General features: G+C 42.4%; 1 protein-coding gene across 1 annotated transcript in view; it reads left to right on the top strand.

The window, feature by feature from the left end:
• Positions 1-3,144: 3,144 nt before the first annotated feature.
• Positions 3,145-10,000, top strand: part of AstC (Allatostatin C) — a 42,582-nt gene continuing 35,726 nt past the window's right edge. Inside the window, exon 1 of the mRNA XM_080272188.1 lies at positions 3,145-3,474. Within this exon, the coding sequence (XP_080128314.1) occupies positions 3,301-3,474 (174 nt within the window). The 5' untranslated portion in view covers positions 3,145-3,300. The remainder of the gene's footprint in view (positions 3,475-10,000) is intronic.

Below are 10,000 nucleotides of genomic sequence, written 5' to 3'. Positions count from 1 at the left end.
GGCAAATGTACATAGAAACCACAGAGGAAGACAGATAAAAATATAACCAAAACACACAATGAGAGCAGCGTGGAGAGCAGCCATTAGGTGACCAAGGCCGACGCAAACAAGCATGTTGGAGCCTTTATGAACGAAACAATACGAATAATATGATACACAGAGAGACAGTAGCCGGAAAGGAAACAGACAGAAAGACATGAACAGACAGAGGCACACAGAGACAGTGGTGAATGTCAGTGCTGTGGCAGAGAGAATGAAAGAACCAGAGTGAACATGAAGGAAGGAAGGAGGGAGGGAGGGACTGAAGGAGTTAAAGTGAAGGAAGGAAGGTTCATCATCATCGTTATTATTCTTCTCCTCCTCATCATCATCGTCATCATCATCATCATCATCATCATCGTCATAGTCATCGTCATCGTCATCGTCATCATCATCATCATCATCATCATCATCATCATCATCATCATTGTCATCATTATCATCATCATCATCGTCATAGTCATCGTCATCGTCATCATCATCATCATCATCATCATCATCGCCATCATCATCGTCATCATCATCATCATCATCATCATCATCATCAACATCATCATCATCATCATCATCATCATCATCATCATCATCATCATCATTATCATTGTCATCATCATCATCATCATCACCATTATCAACCACCACCACCACCCAGCTCCATTAGAACACGCATCATTAAGTACTGAAGAAAAAATGAAAAAAAGAAGGAGAAACATTACTACAATATCTTTGCCGTTTACGCCACAAACTCTATTTATTTTTCCTGGTCGCCTCTTTATTTTCTCAGATCCCTCACCCCTCTTAAGAACTCTTCCTTCTCCCCTCTTGCTCTCCCACTTCTATCTCTCTCCCCTCATCCCCTCCCTATTCCTCGTACCCTCTTCCTTGTTTCTTCTCTCCTTCTCCCCTTCTCTCTCTTACCTATTTCTCCCCCACTCCTCCTCTCCAATTCTTCTTCCTCCTTTTCTTCTCCCTTCATACTCCTTCGACCAACCTCTCCCTCGGCCTCCCCCTCTCACCTCTTCCCCTTCTTATAATCTTCTCCCCCCCATTCCCTCATATCCTGTCCCCTCACCCGTTAGTATATCTGTTCCCAATTTCCCGGTTTTCCTTGTCTTTCCCTTCTCTCCTTATTCTCTCCTGTCTCTTACCCCTCTCTCCTTTCCCGCATTCATTCTCACTCAACCACACATCCTTTACCTCCCTTTCCATATTCCCCTTATCCCAGACCCATTCCCTCCTTCCTCCTCTCTTCTCATCCCTTCTCCCATCTTCCTCCACCAAGACTTTTCCCTTTCCATTCCATCTCCCCATACACTTATTCTTCTTCTCATTTCCTCCTCTCCAGTCCTTCTCCCCTTGCACCCCACACCCCGTCTTTCCCCCTCTCTCTCCCCTCCTCTTCATCTCACTTCTCTCATTCCTACTCTTCAGTCCTTCTCCCCATCCCCCTCTCTGTTTTCTCACCTCTTCATACTACTTCTCATTTTCCTTACTCCTGCTCTCCTTTATTTTTTCGTACCCCCTCTTGCTGCGCAAACCCACCCCTTCCTCTCTCCATCCCTACCCATATCCTTTTACTCCCTTACCTCTCCACCCCTTCCTCTCTTCCTCTCCCCTTCCCCCACCCCTTCACACTCCCATTCTTCCGCCTGCTGCTCCCCGCTGCTAGCACCGTTTGGCACTTGCTACCCATGGCGGGGCTACAGCCACACTACACATGGGCTACTGCACTCAACACCCTCTCATTCTTAACCCTTTGGTTACCATATTGACTGCCACCTTTGTATTCTATTCCTACTAAACTCTAAACTTAACACTATATATATATATATATATATATATATATATATATATATATATATATATATATATATATATATATATATATATATATATATATATATTTTGTGTGTGGGGTGTGGGTGTGGAGGGGAGGATATGTGTGGGTGTGGGTGGGTGGGGATGGAGGTGGGGGTGTATGTGTGCTAATAAATCACTTAATAACCCGTGATTCATAAATATGCTGATATCCACAAGGAAAAAAGGAAACACGAAATATCCCAAGCGATATCGTGTATTCACATCTTCTCACTGTTGTTCTCCCTTGAAGATATGAATACACGAAAGCGCTCAAGATATTTCGTGTTTCCTTCTTTCCTTGTGGATATATATATATATATATATATATATATATATATATATATATATATATATATATATATATATATATATATATATATATATATATATATATACTTTATAGATAGATAGATAGATAGATAGATAGGTTAGATGGTGGATGGTTATATAGTTGAGTGTGTGTGTGTGTGTGTGTGTGTGTGTGTGTGTGTGTGTGTGTGTGTGTGTGTGTGTGTGTGTGTGTGAGAGAAACAGACAGACAGACAGACAGACAGCTGTGTCGTTTTTTGTAACTCATATCCCTCTAAGTAAGTAATAGTCTTTGTGTGAATAAAATTACTTAAAACCGCATTCACTTGTCCATTTTTATTTATGGTTCAATTCTGCATATTGCTCTAGGTCAGGAGTTAATTCCCAGCAGTTATGTTAATGCACAGTACGACGATATGACGTCACGTTGCGCATCATTACCGATAAATATAGCGGAAAGTGCTAAGCGTTTGTGTGGATTGATGCATGGATGGCATTAATAATCACGTTTTCGTCTGTACCGCACTGGAATTGACTCGCGTTTGTTTTTTCTTCCACATCAAAATATTTCATAGTGTGTTCAGAACCCCAGTAGGTCAGCAATTATCAGTTCCTCACATTAAGCATCCAACACTATTCTTGAACATAGTGACGTGTGCTAAAGATTTTGCGTGGGTTGACTCAAAGATTAGTCTGATTTTTATATGTACCAAGCACATAGTATATATAGATTTTAAAGGCTGGCGCGTACTATATTTTCGAAAATAAGAACAGTATATTTAAATCCCTTGGTAATTTAGCGGCTATAACAGTCTCCAACAAATAAGACAGCAGTATTCCTGGAAATAGCGAAGTGTGGTGGATGTTGTGGGTGGAAGGCGAGCGTATATAAACCCCACCACGGCTGCCACTTGCGCATTCAGCGGTCCACGGGCGTAGCGTTCAGATCTCCTCCCTCCATCATACGCACACGTAGCTCACACAATAGCCAAATTATAACTTGTGTGTCGGGAATTTAGACTAGTTCCTCACCCAAACACCACACGCACCCATTTATTCTTTCCACTAAACTCACTTTTCACACCTTCCGCCATGCTCTCAACAACCCATCTTTTCTTCGCCGCCCTCGCCCTCACCTTCGCCCTCACCTACGCCCACCCGACGTCCGACTTGCATTCCCGACCCCCGAACACGCCCGACGCAGCGGTAGCCACTCAAGACGGGAGGATCAAGAAGAGGTCTGCCACCCAGCCGACTACTGAAGAGGTACTGTGTTTGTGAGGAGTTTGAGAGAGAGAGAGAGAGAGAGAGAGAGAGAGAGAGAGAGAGAGAGAGAGAGAGAGAGAGAGAGAGAGAGAGACAATAAGTGTATGTAGCTTGTGTATGTATCAACGTATGTGTGTGTGTGTGTGTGTGTGTGTGTGTGTGTGTGTGTGTGTGTGTGTTTGTGTGTCTGCGCATATCAGTAGCGTATGTTAATGAAACCTATTTATGGAAGTGACCCTTCGCGGGATGGGACTCCAAGTAATATACAGAGATGTTAATCTATTTGAGCGCGCGCGCGCGCGAGTGTGTGTGTGTGTGTGTGTGTGTGTGTGTGTGTGTGTGTGTGTGTGTGTGTGTGTGTGTGTGTGTATTACTACTAATTCACATTTCAGTGCACTTGATAACGGGCTACTAATCTTGTGTCCAGAATAGCAACAGCAAAGTTCATCACCATCACCATCCTCATCCTCATCATCATCATCATCATCATCACCATACTCATCGCCACCACCACGACCACCACCACCACCACCACTACCACCATCATCATCATCTTCATCATCATCATCATCATCATCATCATCCTTACCAATTTTGCACCTTCTGAGGATGGAGTGCAGCGAAGTTCAGAGTGTAAGGAGAAAGACCACAATTGCTGGAGAACTAATCGCCAGCATATCCAGTAAAATGAGCCACACACTCACTCACTCACCATGCAAATCCCTGGAATCATAAACCCACATTACAGCCATAATCCTCTCCTCATTTTATTTATTTATTTATTTATTTATTTATCTTTTGGAGGTATTCTGTATTTTAATAGACTTCACACTAGCTATCGGACAATATAAGCACTTGTCCCATTGAGTTATAAACCTTGCCATACACTCCTCCCTACGCAGTTCATCCAGGAAATATTACTATACTCCTTACACCTTAATTTGACCCAGATTTTCGTCCTTTCGTTACTCATTTTTCGTCACCCAGTGGCAGAATAATAATATTAAACAGCTCAAAATCATTTTCAAACCACATCTTCGTGACTAGCACAAAAATCTAACGTTAATCTCCCAGCATTTATGATGGATAGAAGCAGAAATTTTGGGCCAAGTTAGTGTGAAAAGGATATAGGCCAGTATCATTTTCTAGTGTTAGTCTATTGTCACATCTCAGCATTCAGGAGAGGGACATGGCATTTTAAAGCCAAGTTATAGTGGAAACAGTATAGCAATGGAGTTTACTTACCAAGGAGCAGTAATAGGAGAGAGAGAGAGAGAGAGAGAGAGAGAGAGAGAGAGAGAGAGAGAGAGAGAGAGAGAGAGAGAGAGAGAGAGAGAGAGAGAGAGAGAGAGAGAGAGAGAGAGAGAGAGAGAGAGAGAGAGAGAGAGAGAGAGAGAGAGAGAGAGAGTATAATTCCATTCAGCATACACTGCGCTAAGGGCAAGGGGAATGAAGAAGCTTATATGATACTGTACCCGATATATTGCATGTGTGTGTGTGTGTGTGTGTGTGTGTGTGTGTGTGCTTTACTCACCTCAGAGTCATGAAATAGGCCCGTGTTTTTTATTGTTTGTACTGTATAGGCATGTCTTAGTTTATCTCACATTATTTTCATTGTTATAATATCTGTATGTCTTTCAACGTCCGTGTTCCCTCTTCAGTTTTTCAAGCCATATTTCTTATCACTTGACTGCAACACATTCTTTACGCTCAAGAGAGAGAGAGAGAGAGAGAGAGAGGAAATAACTAACAAAATTCTTACCTGCGTCCATAGATTTTGTAAGCCTATGAAATGCAGAACAAAAATCAGTTAACATCAGGCTGCATACAACACCTAGATGCATCACAGCCAGGATGTATAATTTTTGCGATATTCTAAACCCCTTCAGTGCTATAATTTCCTTCATCTAAGCAATTATGTTAGATTTTAGCCCGAAGACAGTAACTATTTTTTTTTACCTTAACTTGGTCCGGATTATCGTCCTCTTGTAGCTTATTTCACGTAACTCAGTGGCAAAAAAGGACAGTATTATGGGTCTACAACTACAGCACTTCTTCGTGACTAGCGTCATGCCGTATTGCTAATTTTTTGTTACACTCAGCGTTTAAGGATGAGAGTTGGCAGTTTTGAGCCACGTTAGAGTAAAAGGAGTATAATTTTCACTTACACCAACGTAGGAGCTAAAAATTATTTATTTCATTTGTTTTTCACCTAAATCGTGTTTTTTATTTCAGCAGAGAGAGAGAGAGAGAGAGAGAGAGAGAGAGAGAGAGAGAGAGAGAGAATCTCTATATAAAATCACTTCCCAGATCTTTCAAGTATGTTATTAAAAGTTTAAGTCAATATTTCTCGGTCTTTCCCTGGGCGACCATACTCCGTTCGTTGTAATATATCTCGTTGTATGCTGGCCGAATATGCATGTTGCCAGCATACAACACGTCTATCATCTTCAGTATTTACATCCATGAACTGCATACATGTTTGTAAAGTAGAGCATTACATATTCATACATGAGACCAATTCAGGCGAGGCGGGTGCATGGCAGAGAAAGTGAAATGGGAGAGGCGAGGTCCGTAGAGTTTCATCAGCATGGCAATAGCTTAGGAACAATAGTAGAATTATACAGGTAAGAGACAATCCAGTAACATTACCTGCGTCACAGCCGACAGGCCTATATGTGGTACATCCGGGGGATCTTTTTTTTTTTTTTGTACTTTAATGAAAGATCGAATAACTGCTCTTGGAGAGCCCTGAGCGATTTTCTTATAAAGTACGAAATTGCTCAGCTTGAAAATTTGAGTTGATTTGACATATTAACTCTTGCATCCGCTTATGCATCAACTGATTATTTAACATTTTCCAATGTTGCCCATATGGAGATATTTAGTGAAACAATTTCACATATTCTATGAGTTTCAAAAACAGAAACTTTAAAACATTGGCTGCAATAGTTTTTCCGCAGGTCTATGGAAAGTGTATCATCTTGCTTATTTCAAATGTAGGGCTTCGAGACTACGCTATCGTGCACCTGCTAGTTCTGTAAATTTAAGGGTAGATGACGTGCGTATTTATATTGATGGTAGTACATGATGCCAATACAATTTGTCAACACCGCATGACAAAGTAAATGAAACATGAGAAGTAAAGTCCGTAGAGTTTCAGGAACGTGATCCTGTCGTTTGGACAATGGTAGAATTATATTTCTTTCTCTGTTCTGTATTCTTAACTTAAATTAGCTACGCTGCACAACCAGACCTTCTCTTCGGGGGGATAGTTATAGACAGAAATATATTTTCCCATTCTGGAGATGTGCGAATGGGGAAGGGGTGTCTGTTGAAGGTGTGATGCATGAGAAAGGTGAAGTGTTCTATTGGTTAAGCTTATGTGGATCAATCTTTATGTGCCATATATAGAACAGACAATCCAGTATCACACATTTAGAAGAGTCGGGTCCCGAGGCTAGGCTGTCGTAGTCCAATTAAGGATAGATGACCAGCCTACTTCCCTTGGTGGCCTTGCATTTTCTTTTAATGCAAGGATGAAGGAACCAAAGACTGGGAGCCCGCAAACTGTTCCATCCAAGAGAAAAAAACAAAAACAATACAAAGAAGAGCCAAATTTATGATCCGTTCATTTCGAGATGCCTGGACACACTGCGTTTGAAAGACTGGATGTCGTAGGAAGTAGGAAATATAGACAGAGGGAGACAGTTCCAGGGTTGACCTGTTGCATAAATGAAGGAATGGAAGTAACGGTTAACTCTTGCATTAGAGAGATAGACAGAAAAAGGATGAGAGTTTGTTGCTAGACGGGTGCTACGCGCCCGTCATAGAGGTGGAGGGATGCAAGCAGCCAGTTCAGAGGAGAAGTGACCATTGAAGTAGCGATAGAAAAGTGATAAAGATGCAACAGTGCGGCGAAGAGACAGAGGTTGAAGGGAGCCAGTAAGAGGAGGTGAGTTAATAAGACGAAAAGCCTTAGACTCCACCCTATTGAGAAGTGCTGTGTGTGGGGAGCCTCTCCACACATGAGAGTTGTACTCCACACAGGAGCGGAAAAAAAAAAAAAAAACGTGTATAAAGTCAACAACTGTGCAGGGTAAAGAAGGTATGGAGTCGGCTTAGCACACCTAATCTCTTGGAAGCAGATTTTACAGGAGATATAATATGAGCTTACAAGATAAGTCCCAAGTGAATGAAACCCCAAGTATGTTCAAGGATGATGCAGGTTTGAGCTGGACATTATTAAACATTAGTGGGTACTCCTGTGGAATATTTTGTCTGGTTGATGGGTGTAAGAACTGAGTCTTTGATGCAATAAAAACAAGATTATTTTTATCCCAGTCAGAGATAAGAGCCAAGTCAGACATCAGGTGTGCCATAGTCTCATCCCTTGTTTGTTGAAGTAACTGCTGAGATGGACTTTGCGGGAACCGAATGGAAAGGTAAAGGGTGGATTCATCAGCGTACGAGTGGATAGGGTTAGATGTACAGCTTAGAAGGTCATTGATGAATAAAAGGAAGAGGGTTGGTGATAGGACAGAGCCCTGAGGAACACCACTGTTGATAGATCTAGGAGAAGAACGATGGCCGTCTACAGCAGCGGCTACAGAACGACCAGAAAGGAAGCTCTAGATGAAGGCACAGATAGAAAGATAGAAACTGTAAAAGGGCAGTTTGGAAATTAAAGGTTTATGCCAGACTCGATCGAAAGCCTTTGAGATGTCAAGTGCAATGGCAAAGCTTCTGCCAAAGTCCCGAAAGGAGGATGACCAGGAGTCCGAAAGGTAAGTGAGAAGATCGCCAGTGGAGCGTCCCTGACGGAACCCATACTGACGGTCAGAAAGAAGGTTGTGACAGGCAAGATGCTTTAACATTTTCCTGTTAAGAATATACTCGAAAACTTTTGAGACACAGGATGTTAAAGAAATTGGACGATAGTTAGATGTCTGGAATGGTCACCCTTCTTTGGGACTGGCTGAATGAGAGCAAACTTCCAGCAAGAAGGAAAGGTACAAGTTGATTGGCACAGGCGAAAGAGTTTACCTAGGCAGGGTGTAAGCACAATTCTTGAGGACAACAGGAGGGACTCCATCAGGCCCATATGCCTTGTTAGTATTGAGGACAGTGATGGCAGAAAATACATCAGCTGAAGAAATTTTAATGTCAGGCATGAGGAAGTCAGAGAGGGGATGTGATGGAGGAACAGCACCGGAATCGTCTAAGGTGGAAGTGGAGGAGAAAGTCTGGAAGAAGAGATTTGCTTTATCAGTTGAAGAAATAGCTACAGAGCCATCAGAGCAGAAAAGAGGAGGGAAGGATGATGAGGTAAAGTTGTTAGAAAGATTTTGGCAAGGTGCCAGAAGGAGCGAGAAGAATTCGGGTTGGAGAGTTGAGAGCATTTAGTATGGATGAAATTATTTTTAGCAGAGCGAAACAGACTTAACACGATCCCGGGTAGAAACAGAAAAAAGAAGTGATTCAAAGGTGGGTTGGCCCTGGTACCTTTTATTGGCCCTCTCCTTGTTGTGGACAGCATTAGAACAAGCGTGATTAAACTAAGGCTTTCCTGTATTAGTCATAGGATACGAGAAGGGAATGAATGCTTCCTTGCGCGAAAGAATAACCTCCGTAATGCGCAAGGCACACTCAGATGGCTCCCGGCCATGGAAGCAAAAATAATTCAAGTGAAAATCAAAGAAGTACTGCCTGAAGGCTTCCCAATCCGCAGCTCCGAAGTGCCACAATCGACGTTTCTTTTGAGGGTCCACAGGCTGTGCCGGAGCGATAGGACAGGTTTTGGTTAGGTTGTGATCGGAGGAGGCCAACGGAGATGAAAGATTAACAGTGGAAGCAGAAGGATTAGTTGTAAGGAAGAGGTCAAGTATATTGGAACTCTCTCCAAGGAGGTCAGGGATACGGATACGGTGCTGTACAAGTTGCTCTAAGGACGGAAAAGACGTAGGCTTGTTCATCAGGTGAGGTCTGTGAGAGGAGAGGAGAGCCAAAGGTGGTGGTGAGCGTTGAAATAACCTAGAATGGAGACTTCAGAGAAAGGGGAAATGCATACAGTTAAGGATTGAAAAGCCTACAGTAACCTCACAAGGATTGAACCTATGCATGAACGTTACTTCGTCTAATTCTTTTTAACCACTCTAGACCATGAGGTGACCAAAAACTGATCAATATTCACAATAAACACAACTTTATATTAACCCTTTTGCAACCAGTGTCCCCAGTACAGGACGGAACTGGGCATTTTCAACAGTTTATAAAGAGGAGAACCCCGGGATAGGGACCTTTGAGCTTCGCAACTATTAACCGATCGGCGGAGGGCGGTACGCTTAGTATCCTACCAGCACAATCTCTCACACAGGAACCCTGGGAGCTAACTGGTACTGTACCGTTAAGGGATGGTAGAGTTTTGACGATTTGTGATTAGCCAGAGGACAAGGGGAGCAAATATATCGGCATACCGACTTTGTGTTTATTGTCAAGATACATATACAGTAATTTTATCTTTATT

Source organism: Coenobita brevimanus, chromosome 50 (assembly GCF_032717465.1).
Source record: "Coenobita brevimanus isolate Jiangsu-jjx chromosome 50, ASM3271746v2, whole genome shotgun sequence".
Lineage (NCBI taxonomy): Eukaryota > Metazoa > Arthropoda > Malacostraca > Decapoda > Coenobitidae > Coenobita > Coenobita brevimanus.
Note: the sequence above shows the minus strand (reverse complement) of the source record. Positions and strands in the feature narration are given on the sequence as shown.